This window comes from Anomaloglossus baeobatrachus, chromosome 3 (genome assembly GCF_048569485.1).
Source record: "Anomaloglossus baeobatrachus isolate aAnoBae1 chromosome 3, aAnoBae1.hap1, whole genome shotgun sequence".
NCBI lineage: Eukaryota > Metazoa > Chordata > Amphibia > Anura > Aromobatidae > Anomaloglossus > Anomaloglossus baeobatrachus.
The window spans coordinates 557,898,882-557,924,414 of record NC_134355.1 but is presented as its reverse complement, the minus strand read 5'-3'; the positions used below and the strand labels follow the sequence as shown (position 1 = coordinate 557,924,414).

The 25,533-nt window shown below is 41.7% G+C and overlaps 2 protein-coding genes across 2 annotated transcripts in view; both read left to right on the top strand.

Moving 5' to 3' along the window:
* The window catches only part of MYO7B (myosin VIIB), a 266,503-nt gene extending 263,501 nt beyond the window's left edge, over positions 1-3,002 (top strand). The window contains exon 48 of the mRNA XM_075340840.1: positions 1,357-3,002. Within this exon, the coding sequence (XP_075196955.1) occupies positions 1,357-1,434 (78 nt within the window). The 3' untranslated portion in view covers positions 1,435-3,002. The remainder of the gene's footprint in view (positions 1-1,356) is intronic.
* Positions 3,003-15,599: 12,597 nt separating this feature from the next.
* On the top strand, positions 15,600-23,688 carry GPR17 (G protein-coupled receptor 17). Its single transcript, XM_075338637.1, has 2 exons — positions 15,600-15,646; positions 22,036-23,688. The coding sequence occupies exon 2, from the start codon at positions 22,062-22,064 to the stop codon at positions 23,079-23,081; it is 1,020 nt and encodes a 339-aa protein (XP_075194752.1). The 5' UTR covers positions 15,600-15,646; positions 22,036-22,061; the 3' UTR covers positions 23,082-23,688.
* Positions 23,689-25,533: the final 1,845 nt, after the last annotated feature.

Below are 25,533 nucleotides of genomic sequence, written 5' to 3'. Positions count from 1 at the left end.
GTATGTGGAATGAGACCATGGGTGTATGGTGCACTTCCCATGGGCTCTAGGACCCCTTCTCTCTTGTGCCTGGGCCGAGCTGCAGCTCCAGACCACAGGTCTTCACTCCTCAACTGCTCCTTCCAACTGTCTGACTTCCTACAGTGTGCTCCCACTGACTAGACTTCACCCCCCAGCCTGGCCTCGGACTGTCACTAGGCCCTTAGCATGTTCTGATGAAGTGTTGCTGAGTGAGAGTGTCTGTGTTTTGTGTCTTCCGGTGGATGACCTCTTCCTTACCCAGGATGGGGCACCACACCTCTGGTTGAGAATGCAGTACCTCTGTGGCGACTGAAGTCTCATCGGCGCCACATATTTGTCACCACAACCACCATCAGTACATGAATACATCACCAAATTTAATACAGCAATCAATTGTAATGTCAAGTCAGTCCCATATACATTTGTATTTCATGAACCTACACATCCAAGTATATCCTTACCAATAGTAAGGAGATGCTTGGAGTTGCTGTTATCAGTAATTATCAGACTGCGGACCATACGGGAACTTCAGTACTGATGAGACATAGTCAGTATCAACACAAAAATATTTACATCCAGGTACCTTATAGATAACATCTTCTCTGATTAAATTTTCATGGCATTGCTGTATATATAGCATAAGCAATCAGACGATCGCAGCTTTAAGTCCCCTATGGAGTCTATTAAGAACAGTTAGAAGTAGAAAAAAATGTTTTTATTGAGGTTAAAGAGGTTTCCCACTACTCAACCCCTTCTAAATTGTTATATTCCTCCATATAAAAGAAAAACAGTATACTATATACGCTGATATTGGTGCTGTTTCGACAACGTTGGTGTTTGGTCTCGTAGAGCTCCCATGATGTTGTTATGCCATGGAAGCCCTGCAGCCGATTTACTCTACCCTCCTATAAATATAACTGACATTTCGAGGCGTTCAGGGACCACCAGCAGCTCTCACGTCTCATGTTTGTCATTTTTGTCTGATGGAAGTGGGAATGAAGTGGCCACTGATTACCTGCAGGGCACAAGTGATATAACCAGGACCCTGGTCCAGCAGTTTGATCAGTAGTTTATAATTGCACTGCCAACCCTCCTACTACCTGAGGCATCCTCAATGACACTTCTGATCAGTAGGCCCGATGTCCTTGTGTGCATCTTGCCTCAACCTAATGATAATGGTAAGAAAGCACCTCTGAGCTACTGTAGGTAATAGGAAGTTTGTAATGTTCTGGTCTGGTGGCCACGGACTACCAATGTGACCTCTAGAGTAAGGTGAATCGTGATTCATATTTGCTTAACACTAATCTATTCTCTTTATTTATTATTGTTCTACAGGGCTATAAGATGGATGACCTTCTGACATCATACATCAGTTATTTTCTGTCAATGCAGCAAAAAACAGCCAATTCATAGTATTTCTGTTAAAGGACATTTGTACATGTCATCTTTACTTCCAGCCGATCTGTGCCTGATGTAGCCATAAGAGTAAAACATGATTAATGGATTACAAATGTACAAAACGGCAAAGGCTCGAGTCACTGCCTGGTATCTTCATTTACTTCACCTTTGCTGAACATTCAGGTTTTTGTGCCTTGTGTATTTTTTTTGTAAAGTATTTACTGTCATTATCTCACATCTTGGACATGGACATACAAATGGAATTCTTAATACACCTGATAATTACCTGGAAAATTAGGGGGTGCTTGCTCCTATCACACCAGTACAAGGTGATATGTGAAAATAATTAAAGGGACTCTGTCAGTAGGTTTCTGCAATGCAATCTGAAGACATCGTGCTGTATGAGTTAATACAGAAAATTCAGCCCTGTGTCTGTTATCTCAGTCTTTTTTTGTTTACCTAGAATGTAAGTTTTAGCCTCTTCATCATTATTGGGTCTCAGCAGCACGTGTACTCTAGCCTTACTCCTCCCCCTTCTGTGATTAGCAGCTTCTGTCTATGGAAATGTACACTGAAAGCCTGGTGTGGTTGGGGACAGCTCTCCCAGCACTGCTACATACAAAATCTAAAATCTTTCACTGTGTCAGAACAGCTACACACAGAAATCTCAGTGATATATCGTTGAACTCAGAGCCTCTTTGCCTACATCATGCTGCTCTCAGAGGAGGTATCAAAAATCTGCTTACAGATTCTCTTTAATGATATAATGTGAGATTAAATTCCATTTGAAAAAAACTTATTTAGAAAACAATTGCCACATTATGGAATGAAAAATTCCAATAAAGGACAATGGAACACAGAGAGCTTCTGATCTATGACCATTGTTCTGTTGTGAATAAAATATGGTGATAAGATATTTCCAAATCATTGAATTCTTGTTTTCTTTACATTTTTTCACATCATCAGAAGTATTAAGGAATTGGAGTTACATATAAAAAGGAGTAATGAAAAGCAACTTTGTGTGTACCTCATCTACTGCAAACATACCCCAAAATGTGCTTTAGATACATTCATTTTGTCATTGTATTAGGTTTTAAATTAGTTTTAAATGCCTCCTTGCTAATCTGGGAATTCTGTACTCCTGTGCGATCATGAATCTACATCAAGCAGAGAATCCACCCTAAAAAGAAGACATTTTCTGTATACCAGCTGTGACTTTTGTACACACCTCTGTGCTATCACATGTCAAGTTCTTGTTTACCATACTGGTGCCTTTATCACTCATGTGAGATAAAGATACAGACTTGGGAAAATGCCAGGGACATGTTATGAGATGGCAGGGAATGCGATGGATTTGTTTAAATGTGTTTTATATGACAAAAAGTGACTAAACTTGACTTAAATCTGGATTATCATTGTGTTTAGCGTCCTAGTGTAACCATAATAAAAAATAATTAAAGGATTGACCTGTGTTATTTTCTGAATATGTAAATAAATAGATGTCCCCAACCTGATCATCTCTTGAGGAGCTCCTGCAAGTTAAGCCGTATAACTGCCTTGGCTTGGGTCTATTTAATTAGAATAAGAATAATACTACATGTGCATTAAATGAAAAATAAAAGTTGGGAGTGAACTGTATTACAACCAGCAGGGCTTTAGATTGTGACCAATATGTTCAACAAAGTGTCCTAGGTTTTGTAAATTGTGACTTAGGGTACCGTCACACTTTAGCGACGCAGCAGCGATCCCACCAACGATCTGACCTGGTCAGGATCGCTGCTGCGTCGCTACATGGTCGCTGGTGAGCTGTCAATCAGGCAGATCTCACCAGCGACCAGTGACCAGCCCCCAGCCAGCAGCGACGTGCAAGCGACGCTGCGCTTGCACGGAGCCGGCGTCTGGAAGCTGCGGACACTGGTAACTAAGGTAAACATTGGGTATGGTTACCCGATGTTTACCTTAGTTACCAGCGCACACCGCTTAGCTTAGCGTGTGCAGGGAGCAGGAGCCGGCACTGGCAGCGTGAGAGCTGCGGAGGCTGGTAACGAAGGTAAATATCGGGTAACCACCTTGGTTACCCGATGTTTACCTTTGTTACAGCTTACCGCAGGCTGTCAGACGCCAGCTCCTGCTCCCTGCACATTCAGGATTGTTGTTCTCTCGCTGTCACACACAGCGATGTGTGCTTATCAGCGGGAGAGCAACAATAAAAAAACGAACCAGGGCTGTGTGTAACGAGCAGCGATCTCACAGCAGGGGCCAGATCGCTGCTCAGTGTCACACACAGCGAGATCGCTAATGAGGTCACTGCTGCGTCACAAACAACGTGACTCAGCAGCGATCTCAGTAGCGATCTCGCTGTGTGTGAAGCACCCCTAACTGTTTTGTTCCCATTTGCCAGGATAGTAACTAAGTGTCTCTCTCCCACTCTCACTTTCTCCCTCTGTCTGCCTGTCTCCCTCTCTGACTGTCTCTATCTCTCGCTGTCTGCCTATCTCCATCTCTGTCTGTCTGTATCTCTCTCTCTCTGTCTGTCTGTCTGTGTGTCAGTCTTTGTCTGTCTTTGTTTCTCTCTGTCTCTGTGTGTTTGTGTGTCTCTGTCTTTGTGTCTATCTCTTTGTGTCTCTGTGTGTGTGGTCTCTGTGTGTGTCTGTCTCTGTGTGGGTCTGTCTCTGTGTGTCTCTGTGTGTCTGTCTCTGTGTGTGTGTTGCCTCTGTATGTGTCTGTCTTTGTGTGTCTCTGTCTCTGTGTCTCTGTTTCTGTGTGACTCTGTCTCTGTGTGTCTGTGTCTGTGTTTCTGTGTGTCTCTGTGTGTGACTGTCTCTGTGTGTCTGTCTCTGTGTGTGTCTGTTTCTGAGTGTGTCTGTTTCTGTGCGTGTCTGTCTTTGTCTCTGTGTGTTTCTGTGTATCTCTGTGTGTCTGTTTCTATCGAAATCATATTACCTCACACATAAGCTTCTTATACTAAGACTGTCATATGTTGCCTATAGCAACTAATCAGAGCTGCTATTAATGACCTGTAGCTCCCAGCTCCATTCACTTTAATGTAAGCAGGTTTTTTGTGAATAACTGTAAAGCGCAGGGTTACATTTCCCCTAGAAACATAGTCTATGACGTTTTCTATGTCAAATGAGGTGTCTGTGTAAAATTTTGTGATTATAAATGCGATGGTGCGGATTCCTTTAGCAGATGTACATACACACGTACATACACACACATACACTCAGCTTTATATATTAGATTTATTTTAAATACACTTTATTAAGTGTTGGAGATGAAAGATGAGCGGACCCAGGGAAGTTCGGGTTCAGCCTGTATATATGTATTACTGTATGTAATATAATAATATAATAATAATTTAAGTTATATTTTAATACATAGGGGGCTGTATTATCTTAGCTATACTACTGTAAATATGGGGCATTATTATAGCAGGTTTAATCCTGTATACTGTTGTGCAAAAATATATTTGACCACTAAAAAAAATTACAATTTTCAGTTTAACAACGAGACTAAGGCGGGCTTTGCACGTTGCGACATCGCAAGCCGATGCTGCGATGTCGCACGCGATAGTCCCCGCCCCCGTCGCAGGTACAATATCGTGTGATAGCTGGCGTAGCGAAAATTATCGCTACGCCAGCTTCACATGCACTCACTTGCCCTGCGACCGTCGCTCTGGCCGGCGACCCGCCTCCTTCCTAAGGGGGCGGGTCGTGCGGCGTCATAGCGACATCACACGGCAGGCGGCCAATAGCGGAGGAGGGGCGGAGATGAGCAGGATGTAAACATCCCACCCACCTCCGTCCTTCCGCATAGCCGCCGGCGGCAGGTAAGGAGATGTTCCTCGCTCCTGCGGCTTCACACACAGCGATGTGTGCTGCCGCAGGAACGAGGAACAACATCGTACCTGTCGCGGCACCGGCATTATGGAAACGTCGGTGAATGCAACGATGATACGATAACAACGTTTTTGCGCTCGTTCATCGTATCATCTAGCATTTACACAGTACGATGTCGAAAGTGACGCCGGATGTGCGTCACTTTCGATTTGACCCCACCGACATCGCACGTGCGATGTCGCAACGTGCAAAGCCGCCCTAAGGCTATGTGCGCACGTTGCGTAATTACATGCAGTTACGCTGCGCTTTGTAGCGCAGCGTAACTGCATGCGTCCTGCGTCCCCTGCATAATCTATGGAGATTGTGCAGGGGCCGTGCGCACGTGGTATCTTAGAGCGCAGCGCATCGGCTGCTGCCCGAAGCGGGCGTTCTAAGAAGTGACATGTCACTTCTTACGTGCGCTTTGCCGGCAGCCCCTGCTCTGTCTATGGCAGGAGCTGCAGGCAGAGCGCACGTTCTCTGCCGGCACCATGCGCTTCAGAACGGAGCTTTCAGCTGCGCTCTGAAGCGCACCTTTTAGGTGCAGCGCAGAGCGCACACGTGCGCACATAGCCTAAAAGTTTTATCTACGTGCCTCAGTTTATTTATTTATTTATTTATTAATTTATTTTTTAATCTTGAGCCATGACAAGGCAGGCACATAAGAACAGGGAGTGAACTGTATTTACATCTGGCAGCTAATTGTGAGCAGAAAATAAACTACATTACAGCAGGGCAGGCCTACAACAGCAGAAAGTGAACTACTGTATATTAGGACCTTGCTACCTCCCCTTGTTGCAAAGTTGGCAAGAAATAGCTCATATTCCTCAGGCTACAACTCTATATTCATTGTTTGGATCCTTTTCTTTTTAATCTGATGTCGTTTTCATACATTGGCTATGGGTAATAAAAATTGCTCAGAACTGATTGCCAAATTTTATACAATTACATTCATTCTTAATTCTGTACATCTGCAGATCTCATGTACCACTTTGTATCCCCCTCTTTTATAGTCACCCATTAAGGATGTTGCACATTATGAACTTATTTTTCAGTTTTGCATTCCAAAGGCCAGAGCCTTTTTACTTTTCCATCTAGATAGCCTTACTTGGGCTTGTTTTGTTTGTGTGGAAGATTATTACTTTTTAATTGCATACATGAAATGTGTTTAATAACCTATTAAAACAATTTGTGGACAAATGGAAAAACAAATTATTATTATTATACTATAATGCTATTTCTTTTTTTTTCTTCTTCACTATTACTACTTTTGCAAATTTAAAACATTTCTTAAAAGGGAATTTATGATAACATTAAAGCTGCTCATGCCACAGGAAGCATGAATCACACCCTGGCTATGCGGACATACTTAGAAAAGCTGGGTGAAGACTATGCACTGATTCATCAAAGTGTTTACCCCAAACACATGAATATGCTAAAATCTAAATCATGCATTGTAGCTCTGGCAGGATGTTTAGGGTCATTGTTCTGCTGGAAACTGAACCTATGCCCCAGTCTCAAGTCTTTTTAAACTTCTAACAGGTTTTCCTCCAGGATTGCCCAGTATTTAGCACCATCCATCTTCCCATCATCTTTGACCAGTTTCCCTGTCACTACTGAAGAAAAGCCTCCCCACATCATAAACCTACTCTCACATTTCATGGTGGAATGGTGTTTTCATGCAGTGTTAGTTTTCCACTACACATAGCGTTTTGCATTTAGCTCAAAATGTTATCTGACCAGAGCATCTTCTTCCACATATTAGCTGTATCTCCTACATGGCTTTTGGCAAACCTATTATGACTTGCTTTAAAAAATGGCTTTCTTCTGGTCACTTAGCTATAAAGTTCAGATTTGTGGAATATATAACTAATACCCTGTTTCCCCAAAAATAAGACACTGTCTTATTTTTTTTTTTGCCCTGAAAAAAGCACTAGGTCTTATTTTCAGGGGGTGTCTTATGGTTTACCCCCCACAAAAAGCTGACCCCGCCCTTCCCATGATCATCAAAATTACCAGCCCCGGGCGTCTGTATGGCTTCCAGATCTCCCTGTGATCTCCCAGCAGATATGCTGCACGCCTCCCCTGCATCTGGCCGACACACATACTTCAGATCCACACTCACACACATCAGATTCCATATCATTCCTCCCTGGGATCTCTGTGCAGCACGCTGTCCTCCCCTGCATTTGACTGACGCACATACATCAGAACACACACTCACACATCATATTTCACATCATTCTTCCATGTGACTTCCGGCAGGCGCTCCAGGCAGCTGTGCTGCACGCCGTCCTCCTCTGCCTCTTACAGACACTTACACATCAGAACTCACACACACACATCAGACAGCATACACTCATACATTCGATCGCATACACTCAAGAAATTGCACATACCTGTACAATCGTGCGCATACACTCACAACATCCGGAGATACCACATGCTTGCGGCCATGGGATGCAAGGTCCTGGAAGCTCAACGCACAGTGCACAGCATCACAGGTCCTTACGCATGCTGAAAAGCAAACAATATCGCTGGATGTGGTGAGTGTGTGTATGCGATCTGTAGTGTCTGTGTGTGATCTGATCTAATGTGTGTGTATATGTGATCTGATGTGTATGTTTTGCTGCAGGACCTTGATGCGCTCCCCTGCTCCCGGTAGGCGTTTGGTGAGTATGATCGGGGGGTCTTCTCTCTTCTTTCTTCTTACTTTAGGTGGTGTTCACTGTCTATAATGAAGTATCCTGCAGGATTCTTTAACTTTTTTACCGCTGCACGGACACTTCATTATTGAACCGCGACTAGGTCTTATTTTCAGGGGATGTCTTATATTTAAGCCTCCCTGGAAACTCCTGCTAGGTCTTATTTTCGGGGGAGGTCTTATTTTCGGGGAAACACGGTAGTTGTCTTGTGGGCAGATTCTCCCACGTCTTCTGTGGAGCTCTGCAGCTTCTCCACAGTGACCATGGATCTCTTGGTTGTTTCTCTAATTCAAGCTCCTTTTGCTTAAGATGTCAGTTTAAGTCAGGGTGCACAACATTTTTTGGTCCAAGGCCTGCATTGCCATCACCAGAAGCAAGTTTTGAGTATTTGAGGAGGATTGGAGAGATTCTGCTTAGTTTCTGCTCAAAAAAAAATGTGTGGACATGTAGCCCTCCTGAGCCACTCAGGGCACTAATAGGAACTGCATCCTCACGGGGATACAGGGCCTACCCCCAGGCACCTGGAACACCAGTGCCAGCAACACCTAGACACACCAAAAACCCAGTTACCACTCCACAGCAGGGGCAATTGGCTAGTCAGACACAAGGGCATGGCCACCTAGAGGGCGGAGACAGACCAGAGGACTAGACAACCTGGTGGGAGGGGACAACAAGCAGTCAGTAGTAGTGAGTGAAAGTGGAAAGACGTGCCTAGAGCTGGGTTGTGTAACGGTGGCCCGGGGGCACAGAAGAGTGGTCGCCAGTGCAGGTACACCCGAGTACCGCTGGGACCAGAGCACCGACGGGGCACAGGGTCCTATGTCAGGCGACAGTTTCAGATGGCCTGGTAAATACCTGAACAGTGAGGGGACCTTCATGGACCTCACTGACCCACAGATCTGGGGGCACCAGCAGTAAAGCAAGGATCAGGGTTCGGGACACAGACCAGCCCTACGGGGTCCACACTGCCCGCCGTACGGACAAGGAGACTGCCACAAAGAAGGGACAGTAGGGCAACAAATCGCTGCATGCTACGGGGACCCAACCACACTGAGGGTGCCGGGGACAGAGCAACTGAGTCATCAACTGGCACTGGAAATACAAGGACCTGAACCAGCCACCCAAGGGTCAAGAGTGAGTAGACTGTTAATTACAACCCACGGTGTGGCCTCCCTTATTACTCCCTCATACATCTCCCAGGCTCAGCCCTACTTGCGGAGGGCCTACCACCACAGCTGCCATTACCACCAGCCCTGGGGATAATCAACTCAGCAGCGGCGGTTCCACCATCTTAACCGAAACCCGTAGGTGGCGTCACACAAATTACTTTATTCTCCCCTGTAAATACTCCCCATTAAAAAAGCACCCAGGGCACGGGACCGGGCAACGGCCACCAAAGTGACATTCCCCAGTTATACACTGCCCGGGACCGAGTACCCCATTCCCTGGGCAACACAGGCATACTCTTAAGTTTCACTGAGTTTTTATAGCAGAAACTGATATCCTCCTCATCATAATCTTAAAACTCTAAGTTTTGAGGATTTTTAGTTTTTACCACAACCATGAAGCAAGTTTTGGATTGCTTCATGTGTTCAAGATCAGAACTATCATCAGCACATGAATGCAGTGTCAGAACCACTATCAGTACATGAATACAGTCTCAACACCACCATCAATACATGAATGCAGTGTCAATACCACCATTGGTCCTTGAATGAAGCACTAGAACAACCCTCAGTACAGTACTAGAACTACTGTCATTATGTAAGAAGGTGGACTTATTGTTTCGTTCTTTCCCTAATGACACCACTTGTGTTATGTAATGTGATTAATGTCTTGTGTCATTGTGAATGTAATGTGTCATGTAAATTGTGAAATATAGTAATATAGTATAGTATGTGATGTGCTGAAATGTTTTTACGCATAATGTACACTATCCTGTGAGGGAGTTGAGTTCTGCCCAGTAATCGACAGTGAACAGGGTCAGATATGGTTAAAATCAGGGCCAGTCATTAGTGGGAGGGGTTAGCATGTAGGAAAAGAGTCAGTTTTTTACAAGTTCATATAAGGAATAGTGTGTGACTAGAACAGACCATCTGAAAGGTAGTAAAGGCTGCATGCAGTGGGTGACCTGTGACAAACAAGAGAAAGGAGACCAAAACAAAATGATTGCCAGAGATACAAAGTAAGGTACTTTGTCAGGTCCAGAAACTAACCTCTGAATCAGATTGCCCTAATCAGAAGGGTCCGGACAGAAGGACAATTAGTCAGCTCCCAAATGACTAACAGTTCTTAAAGGTAATGGGCCAAGTACTCAATAGTTTTGTAAGACAAAGTGATTGTCCCAAGTGAGACTTCCCTAGGCGTCTGAAAACTTGAAGCTTGACTCCGGCCATATTAGCGAAAAACACGTAAGCTAAAACCCATAACATATTTTCTATTTTTTATTTTTTCATTTTTTAAAATTACTTTTTTTTTACATCTTTGTTTCCCAATTGGACATGTTACTAGATTACTTTCTACTATTGGATACCTACTTACAGCTGATTTAAGTCTTCATTATGCACTGCAATCTGAGATACAGTCGCATAACGATCGCAGTCACAGGAATAGTGACCGGGCCTGGGGATGCAGTGGGCCCGCCAACTAGAGCACCTTTGTCAGCTGCATGTGCATCTAGCTGAAATACATCGCAACACGGGGACCTGTCAGGTCCCTGTAGTGCAATGTGTCGGTCGTCAATTAAGGCTATTCATATTCACTGCCCCCCATGCCCATAAACCTGGGATAGGGAGCAGAGAATATTCTGACACAGCTTACAGCACTGTAAGTGGATGTGCATGAAAGTGACATCATGCACTGCGCCGCTTACATGCTGGTCAGTTGCCAGTATGCCAACGTCGGAGTGGGACATCAAGGGAGGGGCGGGAAGGTGAGTGTAATCATTTTGTTTTTTTAACTAAGTGCAGTGTGCTGGGGATCATAAATACCAGGATGTGGACATATACCAGGATGGGTCTATATACCAGATGGGGACATATACCAGGATGGGGCTATATACCAGGATGAAACCATGATGAGGACATATACCAGGATGGAGCTATATATCAGAATGTGGCCAGAATGGGGACATATACTAGGATGGGGCTATATCTCAGGATGGAGATATGATGGGACTATATATACCAGGATGGGGACATGATTGGGCCATATATACCAGGATGGGGACATAATGATACAGTCATATGAAAAAGGTTTGGCACCCCTATTAATGTTAACCTTTTTTCTTTATAACAATTTGGGGTTTTGCAACAGCTATTTCAGTTTCATATATCTAATAACTGATGGACTGAGTAATATTTCTGGATTGAAATGAGGATTATTGTACTAACAGAAAATGTGCAATCCGCATTTAAACAAAATTTGACCTGTGCAAAAGTATGGGCACCTCAACATAAAAGTGACATTAATATTTTGTAGATCCTCCTTTTGCAAAAATAACAGCCTCTAGTCGCTTCCTATAGCTTTTAATGAGTTCCTAGATCCTGGATGAAGATATATTTGACCATTCCTGTTTGCAAAACAATTCCAGTTCAGTTAAGTTTGATGGTCGCCGAGCATGGACAGCACGCTTCAAATCATCCCACAGATTTTCAATGATATTCAGGTCTGGGGACTGGGATGGCCATTCAAGAACATTGTAATTGTTCCTCTGCATGAATGCCTGAGTAGATTTGGAGCGGTGTTTTGGATCATTGTCTTGCTGAAATATCCATCCCCTGCGTAACTTCAACTTCATCACTGATTCTTGCACATTATTGTCAAGAATCTGCTAATACTGAGTTGAATCCATGCGACCCTCAACTTTAACAAGATTCCCGGTGCCGGCATTGGCCACACAGCCCCAAAGCATGATGGAACCTCCACCAAATTTCACTGTGGGTAGCAAGTGCTTTTCTTGGAATGCCGAGTTTTTTTGCCTCCAAGCATAACGCCTTTTTGTATGACCAAACAACTCAATCTTTGTTTCCTCAGTCCACAGGAGCTTCTTCCAAAATGTAACTGGCTTGTCCAAATGTGCTTTTGCATACCTCAGGCGACTCGGTTTGTGGCGTGCTTGCAGAAACGGCTTCTTTTGCATGACTCTCCCATACAGCTTCTCCTTGTGCAACATGCGCTGTATTGTTGACCGCTGCACATTGACAACATCTGCAGCAAGATGAAGCTGCAGGTCTTTGGAGGTGGTCTGTGGATTTTCCTTGAGTGTTCTCACCATTCTTCTTCTTTGCCTTTCTGATATTTTTCTTGGCCTGCCACTTCTGGGCTTAACAAGAACTGTACCTGTGTTCTTCCATTTCCTTACTATGTTCCTCACAGTGGAAACTGACAGTTTAAATCTCTGAGACAACTTTTTATATCTTCCCCTGAAAAACTATCTTGAATAATCTTTGTTTTCAGATCATTTGAGAGTTGTTTTGAGGAGCCCATGATGCCACTCTTCATAGAAGATTCAAATAGGAGAACAACTTGCAAGTGGCCACCTTAAATACCTTTTCTCATGATTGGATACACCTGCCTATGAAGTTCAAAGCTCAATGAGGTTACAAAACCAATTTAGTGCTTTAGTAAGTCAGTAAAAAGTAGTTAGTAGTGTTCAAATCAAGAAATTGATAAGGGTGCCCATACTTTTGCACTGGTCAAATTTTGTTTAAATGCGGATTGCACATTTTCTGTTAGTACAATAAACCTCATTTCAATCCAGAAATATTACTCAGTCCATCAGTTATTAGATATATAAAACTGACATAGCTGTTGCAAAAACCCAAATTGTTATACAGAAAAAAAGTTAACATTAATAGGGGTGCCCAAACTTTTCCATATGACTGTATATAGCAGGATGTGTACATAATTGGGACATGTATCATGATGGGGCTATATACCAGGATGGGGACATATACCAGGATGGGGCTATATACCAGGATGGGGACATGATAGGGCCATATGTACCAGGATGTGGACATGATTGGGCTATATACTGTATACAATGATGGGGCCATATTTACCAGGATGAGGCCAAAATGGGGACATACCAGGATAGGGCCATGATGGGATCATACACCAGGATGGGGCTATGATGGGGACATATATACCAGGATAAGCCATGATGGGGACATATATACCAGGATGGAGCCATGATGGGAACACATATACCAGCATTTTGCCATGATGGATTCATACTCTAGGATGGGGGAAATATTTACCAGGAAGTGGCCCAGGATGGGGGGACATTAGTACAGGATGGGTGGTCATCATTACTACACAATGAAGGGGATGGGTGGGTGGCAACTCATATGGCTTTATAGGATTTCAAATGCTAAAATGGCCTAGATTGGGAGAGGTCCAGATCAAACTTTTCACTGTGGCCTATTGGAGTCTAGTTACGCCACTCGCTGATACAGTTGAAAGCAATGATGAGCTGGAGCACAATGCTCCCTTTCATCATTGTTCCACTGTGTATGCACTCTGACAACTCAGCACAGTGGTGACATCACTACTGTGCACCACTATGTTGAGATATGCAGAGCACAGACAGAGCGGGCGAATGAAGAGCAGCGGTGCGGGACCGAACAGGGGTAGCATGTATTTATTCAGTTGTGGCACTGGCTGATACAGTTGAAAGCTATGATGAGACAGAGTGCAGCATTCCCTCTCATCATTGTCCCGCTGTGTCTGTGCTCTGACAACTCAGCACAGCGGTAATGTCACTACTCTGTGCCACTGTGCTGAGATAGACAGAGTGGACCTACAAGGAGCAGCGGCGGGGGACCGAGGAGAGATGAGTATGTATTTAATCAGTACCCGTGGGGGGCACATAATACTATGTCAGGGTGCATAATACTATGTGGGTGTGTATAACACTATGTGGGGATTCATAATAGTATGCGGGCGTGTATAATGCTATGTGGGGTAGTATAAATACTATGTAGGGGTGCATAATACTATGTGGGGGTGCATAATACTATGTGGGGGTGTATAATGCTATGTGGGGCTGCATAATACTATGTGGGGGTGTATAATGCTATGTGGGGGTGTATAATGCTATGTGGGGGTGCATAATACTATGTGCGGGTGCATAGAAGTTGTGCCTGACACAAGCCAGCCAGGTGAGCAATACCTTAATATCTACATTTATAGCCCAGATAATGACTTATTGTGTGCGTTTTGTCGTCATCTATTTCAGAATTATAAGAAAGCTTCCGGTAAGGTCTCAGTTACATGTCAGGCTTTTCATTTGCAAGAAAAACTGACAGAGTTTCATCAGAGATTCGGGTCAGAGTTTCATCAGAGTTTGGTCCGTGTTTAATCAGTATTTCTTGCACATACAAAAAAAGAGTTTAAGATGGCATCTGAGTGCTTTCTGATTTTTTCACTTCTCTCTAGACTTGCATTGCCATTTTAGAGCTGACACTCAGATCAATATCGGACATGTCTCCGTGATTTTACACAGACTGCTCGTTCCGCGAAGAATCACCGTGAGCACAGCCCCATTCACTATTATAGGTACGAGTGCTATCTGTGAAAAACACTAGAAGCACTCATACGCAACAAAAACTATCATGTGAATGAGCCCTAACTGTGATTAGAGCGGGAGAAGGCTGCAGTTAGGCTAATAATGTACAGGTGCAGGAAACCAAAAACCAACCTGCAATCTGGTGTAATATTAAGAGGCCACAGCCTGATTGCCACTCTCCTACAAACAGTTGATATCTGAGGGGATGACATAGACCATTCATTTTTAAAGTTTTAATGGCTCAATAAAAGGTGCTATCACTGCTGCTTTATTGTACCTGCCACAGTTAGGGTTCTGATAGGATATGTGCCCTAGCACCCTATACCGGAGGGGGGGGGGGATATAAACAACTCTGTATTGATGAGGTACTTTGGATAGAGGCATGAGATGTGAGCTGAGTATTGATGGTAAAGCCTGTCTGTTATAAAATCACATGGTAAAAAGGCTTTTTAATAACTAGCTATGGCCTCTAGTACTTTGTTAGTTCACAGCCTTTATTGGCCTTTCAGATTATTGACTCTAGTGTCATCATCTGGTTCATGTGAATGGGTAAAGGTCCTTGTTATTTCTGAATCATGAATTAAACGCAGGTGACTTCTACAAGAGACGTCTCCTAATAGACCCATATACAAAAATATAGCCTCCCATTTTTTCCTACACGGTCCCCTGAAAATAACTCTCACTGTGTGTGTGCAGCTGTGTCGGGCTGTAGAACAAGATGAGTATGTGTGAGCCCGGCACATAACGGGGCTCTCTGATGAGCAGCTTATTATAGTTAATAGCACACAAGGGATGATAGTCTCTTCTGACAAAAAGTCAAAAGCCCCCTGAACATGTACCCCCCCAAGTTCCTATGGCAACAGTGCACTCATCCGTTCTACAGACACACTCCCCTCTTTGTCCTACTATGAAAAATGCTGCTGTGACTATCTGTTCGGGGGGGTGAAGAAGAGGACAGGAATGTGGGGGACACCCTCCTCTCTCGTAAAAGAGCTGTTTTGACTACCCCAATTCAGTCCTACTTAAATTAAGACAGAGAGAAGAGCATACAGAGAGCAGAGGCTGATGAGGCTGTAAGTATGTCACTTCTATAACCATTCTATCATGGTCAGGTCTGGGGAGATTCAATCATTCTGAAACTTAATATCTGTTTTGTGTCATTAACTATGTATTAAAGTTCAAAGGGTTATACTAAACTCCGGCATTAATGGCATAGCCACAGAATCAGTCGTAAATGTTTTATAGATGCGTGTTCTCAAGACAGGTGCAAGTCCCAGATGTGGATTCTGTGGATATGACATAAATGCCTGAATGAGAACACTTCCTTAAAGGAATTTTGTCACGTTGTACATTCAGTCTGACCTGTGGGCAGCGCGGTATAGAGAAGGAGAAGCTGAGAAGTATGAAGTGTAGGGTTGTTGGAAAAGATTCAGCAAGAAGGGCTCATTCAGACTTGAGTTTTTCAGTACGAGCACTGCCAGTGATTTTCATGTCTACAATTCGTAATTTTTATTTACTATAGTTCTGTTTTCATGTCTGTGTATTATTCCGGACTAAGATATGTCCAATTTTGATCAGACTCACGGGGGGTAAGGGTCCTTGAAAAGATTGGATGCCATCCGTGTGCTGTTCGTTTTCACTGGTTGATAAAAGAAGCTTGAGAAACCTCCATAATTTTTTTTACAAGAAAAATTGATGAATTACTGATGGTAAAAACTGATTAAACTTTGACCATTTTTAGTAAAAGTCACTGAGGTCTGAATGAGCTCTTAGTTGTATTTTATTCATTGAAATCCCTGGTGTTTGTACTTACATGGGTCCAGTAGGCGGTCCTACTCTTGAATGACAGCTATCTGCATGCACATTCATCCAGGGAAAACTGTCAATCATTAATTAGGCCCGCCCACTGGACTCCTGTGCATACAGGCATCAGAGACTTAAATTAATAAAATGCAATTTTTACTAAAATGTAGATCATACGATCAGCTCCTCCCGGCTGCAGATCATATAACACTTAACCATTGTCACATAACAGGTTTCCCTTAATCATCGTATAAAGAAATGTTTCACAAGTTTCTCATATACTTTGAATTTCAAATCCTCAGGATTTTTAAGAATTTTCTTTCCTGTAAGCGATGTGGCAATTCTTTGTAAGAAAAACTAATATATCAGACAGGGATTGCTAAATGTAAATTCACAGACACTGGGTAAATATAGAGCACACTAAAGGGTGCTTTACACGCTGCGATATCGCTAAGGAGATATCGTCGGGGTCATGGTGGTTGTGACGCACATCCGGCGTCGTTAGCGAGATCGCAGCACGTGACTCCTCTGAGCGACCGTAAGCGATCGCAAAAGAGGGAAAAATCGGTGGTCACGGAGAGGTCGTTGTAAAACAAAATATCGTTTTCTGCTCAGTAGCGATGTGGTTCGTCACTTCTGCGGCACCACACATCACTGTGTGTGACACCGCAGGAGCGACAACCATCACCTTACCTCCGTCCACAGGAAAAGGAGGAAGGAAGGAGGTGGGCGGCATGTTCCTGCCGCTCATCTCCACCCCTCCTTTTCTATTGGGCGGTGGTTCAGTGACGTCGCTGTGACGCTGAACGAACCACCCCCTTAGAAAGAAGGCGGTTCACCGGTCACAGTGACGTCACAGAGCAGGTATGTACGTGTGACGCTGCCGTAGCGATAATGTTCGCTACGGCAGCGATCACCACATATCGGCCGTACGACGGGGGCGGGTGCTATTGCGCTCAACATCGTTAGCAATTGCTAGCGATGTCGCAGCGTGTAAAGCCCGCTTTAGTGTCTTGGCGCTAAAAGAAATCTTCAGAAATATTCGTAATAAAAGAAAAAAATAGTTGCAGTTTGATTTTCGTGTGGAGCTTTTGAATGTAATTATTGTTTTTATAAATGTTTCTAATGTGCTTATATTAGGATCTGACATTCAGTCATTTGGTACTTATTCATTTTATTGTTAATTTTAAAATTTGCCAAGTTGGTTAAATTGGTCAATGAAAAATAAGGTTGCCAACCTGGCTACATCTACACAAAATAATAGAAGTGTAAATGTATAACTTAAGTTCACATGTCCAGTAATCATCCGTTAGAATGGATCTAGCAGCAATCCGATGTGAAAAAAGTTCTGCAGACACAATTTTCTTGTCTGTCTTGGAAAAACTGATTTTAGCAGGATCAGTTTTTTTAACATTGGAGTCTATGGCAAAATGGATCCGTTAACTGATTGCTATATGGCCATCCGTTTTTCTTTTATTTGGAAAGGATGGGTTTTGTTGCTTACTGGATCAGTTTCATGTGATTAATAGCAATAGGATTAATAGCAATCGGTTAACGGATCTGTTCTCCATAGAATCCAATTTAAAAAAACCCAGATCCTGCAATAATCAATTTTTTTCAAAATGGACAAGAAAGTTTTGTTTGCACAATGTTTTTGCCAACGTATTGCTGATGGATCCGTTCTAATGGATGATTACTGGACATGTGAACTCAGCCTAACAAGTGTTCACCAAAAGTAAACAAAGTATTATTTCAGTTCAGATGCTGCAAATCGGTACAAGTCCATTCCTGCTCTCTGCATCTCTAGAAGACGTACAGTGGAACCTTGGATTACAAACATAATTGGTTTCAGGAGTCTGCTTTTAAACCAAGTTACTCTTATATCAAAGCGAATTTTCCCATAGGAAATAATTGAAACGCAGATGATTCGTTCCACAACCCAAAAATATTTACAGTATTTATACAAACTTATTACAGTACTACAAAATAATGTACTGTATTCATATAAAATTATTACTGTACACTAATACAAAATACTGTGCGGTACAGTGAAAGACATGTAAAACAAATTAAACTGCACATTAGCTTCCAATAGAATTGTTGGTGTGTGGAAGGTACAATACGAGCAATGTACTGTATTGTTTAGCTGAAAGAGAGTACAATACTGTATCCACAAATGCAAATGGATAGAAATGCTATATAGTATATACTGTACTGTGCAATGGTATACAGTATACAGTACATATGGACAGAAAATTACCTCCAGATAGGGTAAGAGCGCGGTGAAAGGACGGAATCAGAAGTGTGCACGGTGGGAATTTGCTCTTATTGGAAATCATTGCTCTTAAACCAAATTACAAATTTTTAAAAAGCTTTGCTTGGTTTACGCAAAACGCTCTCAAACCAAGTTACTCTTAAACCAAGATTCCACTGTAATTGTGTCCTGTCTAAACAATGTTCTATAACATGCCTGGAATCCAAACTGATACATTAGCAAAGGATCAGCAAGATTTTTACAACTTCTGCAGCATTTACCCCACTGGTCATTGCTTAGACTATATCCATTTGTGTCCTCCTCTAGCTATGAATAGGCTTGATGGCCGTCTATTATAGTTATCTCATCCACTGATTGCAAACAAATTGAATGTTCCGGAATGTAGGCAATGTAGAGTAAACAGTTGTATTAAGCTAAATTTGAAGTAATTAGCCAATAAGTATATAAAACTTAAACCCATTTTAGAACTCAGACTTATAGGTGCATCTCAATAAATTAGAATATCATCCAAAAGTTAATTTATTTCAGTAATTCAATACAAATAGGTAAACGCATATTATATAGAGTCATTACACACAGAGTGATCTATTTCAAGTGTTTATTTCTGTTAATGTTGATGATTATGGCTTATAGTCAATGAAAACCCAAGAGTCATTATCTCAAAAAATTAGAATATTTTATAAGACCAACTGAGAAAATGATTTTAAACTTAGAAATGTTGGCCTACTCACATTGTTTCTATAGACATTGTACATAGAGAGCCTGGTGTGGGCGGGGTTAGCTTTTTCAGCTCTGCTGCATTGCTAAATCTAAAAACTCTATCAGAACCAGCAGCACCCAGTAACTAAGTATCACATTGATGGAGTCTCTTTGCCTTCATCATCCTGCTCTCGGAAGAGGTTGCAAAAATCTGCAGATTCCCTTTACCCTTACGTTATGTGCACACAATTATTTTTCATGGTGGATTTTGCAGTGAAAACCACCTGAATAACCTATGAAAAAAATGTTTAAAAGAATGAATAGGATTTAGAGTGTTTTTTAAACACTTAATGTTTCTAAAGTCGCCAAGCTGTTAAAAGAAGTGACGTCCATTCTGGTATTTCCACTTGGAAGACTCTTTTTTCTTTTCAATATAAGTCAATGGGAAAACCCAAAAGATGAACACGCCTGCACAGTTTTTGGAACCTTTTGTCATAGTTTTGTTAAAAAAAAAAACAAAAACGCTAGCAGTTTCTGAAAAAATGACTGGAAAATTACAGTAAAAAAGATATCACAAAAACCATCGGAAAAGACCTGTGGTCAAAACCATAGGAAAAACACTCGGGAAATGACCCCCCCAAAAAAACAATAGAAAACATGCATCAGCTAAAGAAAACCCAAAAAACTCAGGAGCTTCCTGATTTAAAAACATGTTGTGTTTGCATATCCTTGGAGAGTTTTCAGTCCTTAAAACGAGTCCGTCACCAGGTTTTTGCTATCCTATCTTAGAGCATCATAATGTAGAGACATAGACGCTGAATCCAGCGATATGTCACTTGCTGAGCAGTTTGCTGTCATTTTGATAAAATCAATGTTTTCTTGTACAACTTATTTTTATTAGATTTTTTTTTCCTAACACAGAAATTACAGATTAATATACTTCCATTTTATGGGGGAAGGAAATAAGGGTAAATGAGGTAACATCTTTATTAGAAGAATATTATTGGAGGAATGGGAAAGGATTGGGGGATGGGGAAGTATTCCTTACAATGAAAAATAAGAGAACTCTCTTTATGATTTATAAATATAGTACTAAATAACAATAAATCATTGATGTACATCTTACTAAATGAGATCAATGCGTATCATCTGTGCTCGCATTCCACAACCAAAAAATACGGAGTTTAATACTTAATGTAAAGTAACTGGGGGGGATAGATTGGGGCAGTTATAGGGGAACTGGGGAAGTTCAGGGAAGAAACTAGGTTGAACAGGTGACCGTTTATCCTACATTAATTTTTACTCAATGCCCTACTTATCATTTGTAGTTTCTGCAATCTGTTTACACTGCTGTCCACACTTAATATTTATGGCATGTTGTCAATTAAATAGGTTGTTCTTGTCATCAACCGGCTATGCTTTAAGTGTTTTTATGAAGTTTCTGATCCAAGGTCCCATCTGGAGTTATATTTCCCCATCTAGTTTCTCAATGCTAAGATGAATTCATAGGAATTATGCGGGGACACTCTTTCTATAAGGTCACTTATTCCTGGTGGGGCTGGATTTCTCCATTTGGCTGCAATTAACAATTTTGATGTTAAAATAATGTGACATATCAGGTGTCTGTATTTACTAAGCAATGCTTCAATGCCTATTGATAATAAGACCATATGGGGGTCCAGGGAGAGGTTTAGGTGGGTTACCTTTGAAATTAGTACGGAAATCTCGCATGATGTAACAACTTCACATGGGCCTGGGGAGAGTGAGTGGCAACATCGCTAGAACTGTGCTGACACCTGAGGTGAGTCTGACGTCAGACTGGACTCTCCGTGCACCACCTGCAGCAAGACTTTTTCCTAGGAGTGGTGAGCTGATATAAATTCTGAACTTCATTGTTTCCTTGGAGTGAGTGAAACCAGCACCGATTGGGAGAAAGTCTCACGTGACGTAACAAATATAACGTGAGCCCCGCAAGAGAGAGTATCAACACCGCTGCAACTGCTCTGGCAACCGAGGTGAGTATAAATGTCTTTATTTTAATGGAATCAAACACTCAGATTGAGAAGGGGATATTCGAATAGGGGACAACCCTTTTACTTCTGCTCAATATTATTATAATGATAATTTTTTTAATATTAATTTTCATTTTGATAATTTATTTCCACTAATTCTGGTTATGAAAGTTTTCTTATTCAATGGTAGCAAATATTCCGATTGAGAAGGGGTTGTCTGAGTTGTGGACAACCCCTTTAAGTGTGGCTGGTTGGTTCAGCCCTTCATAATAGTCACGGTCCCTTGTGTGCCCTTTTGGGAAAATTAATTGAGCACCTCTGGTCCATGTGAATTAATCAAACCAGGTACTAATACAATTAAATTCTGTATATGGACTATGACCCGGCAGACACGGTCCTGCAAGTGTCATGTTCATTGAATTATACTTTGATGTCATGCAGGTTGTCATATTGTATGAGTATCTAGAGCTTTCCAACTGATAGTCCAACATATAAAAAAGTAATTTTGTGAGCACAACAATCCTCCCTTTGTCTCATCCTAGTACACAGTACAAATATATACCGTACTTTTGTTTAACCATAATCACTGATTTCTGATTACATTAAAGCTAAGATAAACCAAAAATAATTACTTGTACTTGGTCTGAAATAACTAATGAACTCTGTCTTCCAGGGTGGCACTGAAGAATCTTGGGGACAATGACTAACTCTGAGGACTCAATGTTTGATAACTCCTCCAGCTTGGCATGGGCAGATCCATGTATCCAAGAAACATGGCTGGAAAACGCTCTGTTGTCTGTATGCTACTTCCTTGGCTTATTTGTTGGAGGTCTGGGAAACATCATCGCCCTATCACTCTTTGTGCGAGACCGCCAGCCTAAGTCACCCTCTGACATCTTTCTTCTTCACCTGGCCTTATCAGATCTCTTCCTATTGCTTAGCTTACCTACTCGGCTCTTCTACCACCTATCAGGAAATCACTGGCCTTTTGGCTCATTGGCTTGCAGGCTTTCTGGTTTTGTCTTCTACCTCAATATGTATGCAAGTCTTTACTTCTTGGCTGGAATAAGCATTGATAGGTATCTGGCAATCGTGCATCCTCTCAATTCAGTAAAATTCCGTAAACCATTACATGCTCATTGGACTTGTGGCTTTTTGTGGACTATTGTTGCATTTGCTACTGCACCGTTATTGTTAGGTCGAGGAGCGGCAATGGAGGAAACTGTTTGTCGACTCCTATATCGGGAAACGCCATCTTTGCGAGCATTGTCATCACTCAGTGCAGCATTTGCCATCCCCTTCTTGGCCACAGTCATCTGCTATGGTCTTATATTAAGGCGACTTCGGAAAGGAGGCGATAGAAAACCAAAGGAGCGTGCTGTGAAGATGGTGCTCCTGGTCCTTACAATATTTCTGATATGTTTTGTTCCATATCATTTGAGTCGGACACTTTATCATGTCCTGATGCCGGGTGGTGAAAGTGCTGCTATACTATCTCCCTGTAACTTAAGGCAAGGCTTGGCTTTAGCAAACCGTTTTACTTCTTGCCTCAGCACCCTAAATGCGGCCCTAGACCCACTTGTGTATTTCTTTGCTGTCAAGAAATTCCGTCAGATTCTTCTTCGCTTGCCATGTAGGCAGGATGGAACAGACAATGTGAAAAACCGGGAGGAAGGCAAAACAGAGGACAGTTCTCTAAGTGCCAAGACAGATGTGTAAATGGGCGCATCAGTAAAAACAATTTTTCGACGGAATTTTCTCTAAATTAAACACAAATCTGCAAATAAAACATATATTTACTGCAAGAGAAACTGACCTGTTCAAAAGTTTCCACAGTGTTAATAAAAAAAAGGTAGCGTGGCCAGGAGATTTATATAAATCCCATACACTTTGCTGGAGGTATGATGCACCAATTACTTATCGTGGGAAGTTAGCCATAATGTTTACATTTTCTTACATGCTACTTTTGACATTGAAGTGAATAGTATAATAATGCACCATAATTAGTGTACAATGTGCCAGGACAGGGAATGATGTAGAAAATAAAAAAAAGTTGCAGCACAACAAAGACATGACCCCTTCAGTCAACTGATTGTCAGTGAAGCTGAGAGACTTCAATAATCCTATATTGATTGCCTGTACTATTGAGAGGGATTGGAACCTCATATAAAGTGGCATCTGCATTTTCTAAAAGGAATTGAGAAGCTTTACAACTTTGAGTTCAGCTATACTTCAGTAAAGAATGAAATAATACACAATTCATATAAAAAAAGGAGAAAAAGGGAGATTAGGCACAAATGAATAATTCAGATATTTTATTAATAATTAAAAGACAAGTAGAAAATAGTACAAAAAAACATACAATGTATGGAATGGGTCGCCGGTAGTGTGGAAAAGAAAGAGTTCCTTATGGAGGGGTTTAAGGGATAACAAAATTACCGAACAGAACCAGTCGTAAACTTTTTTTTACCAGAACTAGCCTCTTATACATTACCAGGTACTGCATAACCTCATTGATTGCTCCGTGCTCTCTATTCTCTTGCCCACTGATCCCATCCTGGGCATTCTCCAATTACCCTCACTGCTTATAAGGAGTTAAGTCCCTAGAGCAGGGCAGTGTTTGCTGTAGATTGAGTTGCACTCTGTATTCAATTTATGTGATACACTCATGTGGGGTGCAGGACTGTTTACATGCCTGATTACAGGTGTATACACACATATATATTCCTTCCAATGTGCACCCCCATCGGTTCACTACACCTGAGCTTTGTACTTTTTACTTTACATCATGATACTGGTGTGCATATAAGAAATATATATTTATTAATTTTTTTAAAAAAGTTTACGGCTGGTTCCGTTCGGTAATTTTGTTACCCCTTAAACCCCTCCATAAGGAACTCTTTCCTTTCCACACTACCGGCGACCTATTCCATACATTGTATGTTTTTTTGTACTATTTTCTACTTGTCTTTTAATTATTAATAAAATATCTGAATTATTCATTTGTGCCTCATTATTATTATTATTATAGCGCCATTTATTCCATGGCGCTTTACAAGTGAAAGCGGGTATACGTACAACAATCATTAACGGTACAAAACAGACTGGTATAGGAGGAGAGAGGACCCTGCCCGCGAGGGCTCACAGTCTACAGGGAATGGGTGATGGTACAATAGGTGAGCTCATCTCCCTTTTTCTTCTTTTTTGATATGCCTCCTAGAGTTGGCACTATTCCCGAGGGATACTACTCAGTTATTTCCTCCGTGCATTAACCATGGCCAAGTTTTTGTATTTAATACACAATTCATGTACAATGTGCTAAAACAAAATGATAGTAAATGAAATGTGTATCATTGATATAAATGCCTCTTAGGCCAGTGTCACATTTGTGAGTGCCTTGGGTGTATCTCGCGCGTCTCGCGTTGCATAACCCGTCACGGACTCACACTCTCCGTCTCAGCTGCATAGAGATGCATGCAACCGACCCGCTCCTGTAAGGAGAGTGTGAGTCCGTTCTGGGTGATGCAACGTGAGACTCGCGCTAGACACACGTGAGGCACTTGCAAGTGTGACACCGGCCTTTGTGAAATGTTCTATAGCTTTTTCTTTATACATATGCCCATTATCAGGCACTGGAGAGGGGCTTTAACAGGTAATCTACTGGAAATGATGACAATACAAAACTTACAACCTATCCTGAACTCATTTAACAATTATACCTACATATCTATATGAATTAATTATTTAAAAAAAATAAATCTTAGTTTTGTGTACACCCTTACTAATTATATTAAAATGTGGGCTGTTATCTAAAATGATTAAATAACAATTACTCTGGGGCACAAATGTGATCTAACAATTGCAATATTTGTAAGTTTTACCAAAATTATTTATTGAAAAAACTTGCCATGCCTGATTCAATTCTGCCTAATTCTTGGTTTTAATTTATATGTGTTGGACAGTTTCAGATCACGTAGACACGTTCCCATTAACAAGAGGAATTATTTCACCCTGTCAATATGTTCAGATATTTTCAGGAAGAGGAATGAAGAAATGGCACAATGCAAAGTTATAAAAATTTTTTTTTTAAAAAAATGCTATTTTTAACTCTTTGGTGATATTCGCCATATGATTACAGTGACACCATTGAGGGGTTAGTACAATTTACTGT

Bases quoted from the DNA above. Each gene is read 5' to 3' on its own strand.
- GPR17 (XM_075338637.1), top strand. From the start codon at position 22,062: ATGACTAACTCTGAGGACTCAATGTTTGATAACTCCTCCAGCTTGGCA.